This window comes from Oryzias latipes, chromosome 13 (assembly GCF_002234675.1).
Source record: "Oryzias latipes chromosome 13, ASM223467v1".
NCBI lineage: Eukaryota > Metazoa > Chordata > Actinopteri > Beloniformes > Adrianichthyidae > Oryzias > Oryzias latipes.
Genome location: NC_019871.2, coordinates 12187875 through 12193844, shown reverse-complemented (window position 1 = coordinate 12193844; position 5970 = coordinate 12187875). Strand labels below are relative to the sequence as shown.

The window sequence follows — 5970 nt, the reverse complement described above, 5'->3', positions numbered from 1 at the left end:
TATAAACTCAAAAAAGCAAGAACCAACAAACCATTAGTTGTTTTTAAACATCTGAAGATTCATTTGGAGAATTCCAAAACATTTCCAGTTTGGTGCAGACTTTTAGGAGACTACAGCCCTGAACAACGTTCCATTTTAACTTTAGTCTCCAGGACCTGACAGTCGGCTCTAACAGAGAAGTGTTGTGTTGCATTTTGTGGTAGACTCGGTAAAGATCTATTATTGTGTTCCCACTGGCAGTTTTAACCCTCCAACAACCCAACCAAAAATTGAAAAAAATCAATGAAAGTTTTTTTTTTTCTATTGATTATTGCCTGGAGTAATACACACAATCAATGTTTTTGGGTTTTTTTTTTTTACGTGTTTTCAGGCAGTTAAAGATTTTTTTAAGTACCATGACAGTTTGTGACAGGCTCAGCAGGCACACTTGAGATTTGGTCTGGTCAAGTGTAGCTTGTGAGCACCTTTAAAAGCCCCTTTATGAACTCCAGAGAGGCTCAGGATTTTATGTCTCACACGTTTAGTTTATTCAACTAAAGTTCAAATCTGATGTCCATAGGAGTAAGTCTTGTTTTGGGATAAATTGAATCAGTATTTATCTTATTTTTCCACTCTTGTCTAAAAGTACGTTTTTAATGAGACTCACTTTCAAAGCAGCTGTTAAATGATTTGCACTGTGAGCACACTGACTGATGACACACCAGCACCAGAGATTCAAGAAACAGTCATGTTTTCTATCATTTTGCTTTATTTTTTTCCAGTAAACCGTAATAATCTGGAGACTTCATGTTTTTTCAAACTCACATGTTTACATCTACTTATAAAGTTCCATTCTCTGCTTCTTAAAACTGTAATAATTTTTGGCTTTTTTAAAGTGTCAACTGTATTTTATTTGCTGTCTTTATTTCCGTGCTTTGCAGACCAGCAGTTTTTAAGCATCTAGATGAAGAGATGTGTTTTTTTACCTTGACATATTTTGCAGATTGCTGATATTGCCAAAAAGCAATTACACCCATCCAACTTCTGATCCTGTGCAGGTCACGGGGGGTCGGTGGGGCCAATCCCAACTACTTCAGGGTGAAGGTAGCATAACACCCTGCGCAGGTTACCAGACCAATACAGGGAAAATAATTACAGTTTGTTGATAATTTGAACTCAGAAAAAACATTTTACAACCACACTAGATTGAAAAAATCATTTTATTGTCACAGAAAACACACACAGTTTATTAACGAATGCACTATATGAAAGTGGGGCATAAGTACTTTGTCTTAGTGCTAATCTCTTCTAATAATCTCAATCCTATGTGAAAACATTAACAAATTTAAAAGGCTATAGTCCTTTTAGGGTTCACCTTTATTGCAAATAGATTTTTGAACTTTTATGCACAGCATCTTAAACATAGCATCCCCTTACAACCCCCTAAAAAAAACAAGAAACTCAGTTCAAACATGTAGCCTTAAATCCAGTTGTGGTTTTAAAACACTGCATATTTTCTGATTTTCAACGGGTTGAATGCCTGCACTGAAAAACAGAAAGATGCAAAACTGTTGTGATTTTGTGTGTGTGTGTTCATAACTAAACCAAATTTGATACAATTTTTTTGAATGTTGAATTCTGTTTATAAAAACTGGCATAGAAACTTAAAATGTTGGAGGTGCATTTCCTAACAACAAAAGGCTAAAAAAAATGAGGTATTGGAGGCAATAAATACCTAAAACGCAATAAACACGTAAAATATCGCAAAGCAAACAAGCAAAGTCAGGAAGCAGCTCCGTGTAATTCTTGTACACATAACGCCTTAATTATTTAAAGCTTGGGTTCCAAACACCTGAGGATGCAGCTGCAGGGAGGCGGGATTTCTGCAGGAGCCGGAGCATCAAAAGGAAGAGGCCCACACTGACCACGCCCAGGATGACCACACCTGTGATCAGAGCAGTTGTCATCGAGTTCATGGAGTGTTTGGATTCAGCGGATGCTGGTTAAAGGAAAAGTTGTTGGGAGACAGAAATTTGAATAGTAAGACATTAGTTTTAGGATTTAGACATCACAGGTGGTAAACTTTTCATTAAAATAAAAATAAATCCAACCTAGCTGGGAGTTGTTGGCAGGGGTTTCATCTGAAAAACAATGTTTAAGTATTTGTTAGATTCATTTTTAGACATTCTTGATGGTTCTACATATGGGTCTTTGTACTCATCTAAATTCAGAGTACCGGTACTTTGCTGAAAAGTGTCAAGTGGAGCCAGAATAAAGCATTTTTTTAATGCATCTTAATGTTAACTAACAACATTTTATTCTTTAGTCTACTTCAGCAGGACTCTGAAAGTGGTAAATGATTCCTGTCAGAGTCAGTTTACTGTTCATACCACTTCTGGTGATGATTGGACCTGCAGTGATAATGGCGTTCCCAGAATCTGCTGGCAGGGAACCAGGGCTCTGCCCTCCATCCCTTCTGCGCCGTCGCCCACAGATCTGCCAAGCGCATCGTCACATTTCAGTCCTCACAGGGGGTCGGGTGTCGCACACGCACAGTGAAGTTAAAAAGCGAACTTTTGCAACCCCTTGCTTACTGGTACGAGCATGATGCAGTCGTCTGCCCGGCATAGCTTGGTGACGCAGTGCAGAAACACGGTGGACATCTTCTGATGGCGGTGCTTCACAAAACGGAAGACTTCGAAGGAAAACCGACCCATCTGGCTCTTCCCATTCTCAAAGACGGTTGTTTGGGGGTCTTTATAGCAGCTGTGGCAAATATTTAAAATAAAAAATATGACAGTTTTTGCTTATCCACGAGTTTCTAAGCATTCACAAAGAGGCTGGATGCACGCAGGAGCAGAAACAATGCACATTTATGAAGATAAGCCATGTTGAGAGCTTGAAAAGGTTATGCTTTCTTTTGTACCTTATCAAGTCATCATCTCCAACAAAAAAAAAAAAAAAAAAAAGCAAGATTACCCAAAGAAAAGGTCATAGCGAAGTTCATCATTAGGATTCCCTGAGGGGGTTGTGTAACAGTAGTCCATCAAGATATTCCATCTGCAAAGAGACAAAACTGTGACACGGGATAGAGATCTAACTGCACATGGGAAAGCACAGGTTGGGCTTTCTTTGCAGCAGACTGGCGCCTTCAAGTCCAGTAATAACATAATAGCATAATGAAAGTAGGCATAGTTAAAGAAAGGGACTAAATCTGTAAAAACCAAATCTCCTGTGTGCAGAGAGACATCATCTCTGTATCACTGGTTGTTTTGGATGTAAAACTTGAGCTTAATATATCATTTGTGATAAATCTTTGTAATAAAAGATTTGTAATAAAAATATGCAACGTTACCGCGCACCGTTTGTCTAAATTAGTGGCTTTCACAGCAGCAAAGACTCTGGTTTTCAAAGCCAATCCGGACATGGGGATGGACAGAGGCTGATTGTACGTGGAGTCCTGCAGGATGAGGAAAAAGCCTTAATAAAATCACGCAGTCATCTTTTTACATCACAATATACCCGGATGCTACTGCTTTCAGAAACTTCACTGTCAGAAGCAGACTGAAAGTACTCATAATGAAGAATAAAGGTCAGTTTAAGACAAAAAAAAGCCCCAAAAAAACAAATTCTGCCAATTAGAAACCATATGAATATACTAAATATACATTTCTCATGAAATATCTGGTTTTCTTGCAGCTTAGCTGTGTACTCACATTGTACAGGATCATACTCAGCGTGCTCACAAATGTGCCGTTGTTATCTTTGACAGAAATAGCTGCAGAGGAGCTGTAATGAGATGCAACATGAAAAATAAGTCAAAGTCAAAAAGTATCTTCAACACTTCGATTTTCATGATGTATCATGATTTTCTGTTTATATTTTCTCTATAGTTTTAAAATGAAGGCAAAGTATACTTCAGAACTTTTACTCCTGAACGTCCTGAAACACATGGTCTTTAGATATCAGAGATCACCGCTCAGGGTCTTAACTGTCACAGAAGCTTTGAAAACAATAAGTAAAAGTCTAAATTAAATCAATAAATTCTCATTTTAATCCCCCCATGCAATTCCTGAAAAAGGTTAAGCTCTCTTTTTGTGCACAGATAGTTTCTTTTAAATGAATGTATCTGTTTCGGTTCCAACTCACGATGCCAGTTGTGAGTTATTGACCAGGTACTCCAGCGGGTAGCTGCAGCTGAATTTATACAGCAGGCCAGGCAGGTAGCTGATTATAGTGGGTGGATCAGGAGTGTCAATATAGCCCGAGACATTTCCAATTTGTACCAGAGACATGTTCCCGTAGGCGTTGGTCCCGTAGGCCGTGCTGACCTGCAGAGAGACACATCTCAGCCACTTTCAGCAAACACAGCATCCATCATATTATCACCATGCTGGAGGGATTCGCTGCACATTACCACTAGGCTGTTACCGCAGGCCTCCAGGGTGCTGAGGCTGATGCTGAACAGCACAGCTGTGGGGAACGTGTTGTTATTGATAAAGCCTCTGCACTGAGCATCACTGTGGTGTCCGTTCAGAGCCAGATCTGCAGCGGTGTAGCCGGAGTAGAGCACTGGACAAAAGTTGATCTTCAAGGTGATGGTCTGAACCCCACAGTAAACACTGATGTCCCTCTCAGCTGGAGCGCCAGAGAAGAAGCGTGAGCAGAGTCTGTGATCATCTCTGCATTTTTTTTAAAGATAACTTATAAGAAAATGCAGAGCCTTTGACATTTCTGTTGAGCAGTGTAATTCACACAAACAAAAATAACGTGTGTACATCATCGTATTTCTTAAGAAAATAAGAAATACTAAGAAAAACAACAGGAGAAATAATTAATCCATTGACATTGAACAACAACATATTTGTCTCCTAAGAAAAAGTTTATTCCTATAACATCAGATGAGTTTCAAAAAGATCCTACATTGTTTTAGAATAAAAAAATAAAAAGTTGTCAATCAACATCTGCAAAAGAAAAGCTGCTCTAAAACTTTTTCCTCCTGAACCTAAGCTGATTTGCTAGTTTGTCACTTTTTGTGAGCTTTATGAATGTTGTATCTGCTCAACATGTGTTTACAGAATGGACGGTGGAGGTGATGCTTTGCAGTTTTCTCACCAGGATAGCGGCTGTGGTAATTGGCGTCACAGTTGAATCCGTTGAACTGTGTGGAGACTGAGGTTGCGTTGCTCATCAGCAGGAAAATGAAGCCCATTCGCGCCATTTCGGCGCCTGACAGAAGTGTGCCCAGTATCATCTTCAGAGGGTCAGCGTTGCGATGCCCTCATTTCTCGATTCGATGTCAGAAGACGGCTTTTATGTCAAAATGAAATGTTGGGAAAACAAAGCTGCCCTGCCTCCTCGTCTACTTCTAGCTGCTTCGATCACTGCGGTTCAGCCTCCTCCTTCCAGGTCCCCTAATCCTTCTTCCACTGTTCCCTCTGCACCTTTTACTGCTTGTGTTGACCCTTTACCCAACCCTTTTTAAATTGAGGTCATCCCTCTTTCCAGCTCATTTCATTCCACTCCCTCCTTCACCATCCCTCCCTCAAAGACACACAAAGACACCGAAAAATTACCCCCAACCACACCTGTTTACTCATCTCCTGCCTTTTAACTAAGTCATTATCCTTAACACGTTTCAACCAGATTAGTTGAGATCTCAAAACTGTTGCATGTTGACATTGAGGAATTAGCCCAGCGTCAGCCTCTCCTACATTTCTTGTGGGCACACAGATGAGAAAGATACTTCAACAAAACCCCCACCATGCAGGACATGGGAACCTCCGTCAGATCTGAATGGACAGGACAAATCTTTTCACAGCGCCAGGAAACCTGAGCGGGCTCGGTGGGTTCCCACTCATCTCTCCTCAGTCTGATCTCCGTCTGTCATTTCACACAAACGGTGGGCCTCAGCGAGGGGGGGTCCGGCTCGGGAATTAAGCTGTCATCGGCTGCTGCTGTGGTGCACATTCACAGGAACACAAAAGTCAG

At 40.5% G+C, this 5970-nt stretch overlaps 1 protein-coding gene across 1 annotated transcript; it reads right to left on the bottom strand.

Moving 5' to 3' along the window:
• Positions 1–1180: 1180 nt before the first annotated feature.
• LOC101169221 (zona pellucida-like domain-containing protein 1) lies at positions 1181–5636 on the bottom strand. Its single transcript, XM_004075350.4, has 10 exons — positions 5095–5636; positions 4397–4617; positions 4129–4310; positions 3696–3768; positions 3342–3439; positions 2959–3039; positions 2574–2745; positions 2370–2475; positions 2091–2120; positions 1181–1978 (listed from the first exon to the last, which is right to left on the bottom strand). Exons 1-10 carry the CDS (start codon positions 5231–5233, stop codon positions 1806–1808), a joined length of 1275 nt encoding a protein of 424 aa, XP_004075398.1. The 5' UTR covers positions 5234–5636; the 3' UTR covers positions 1181–1805.
• Positions 5637–5970: the final 334 nt, after the last annotated feature.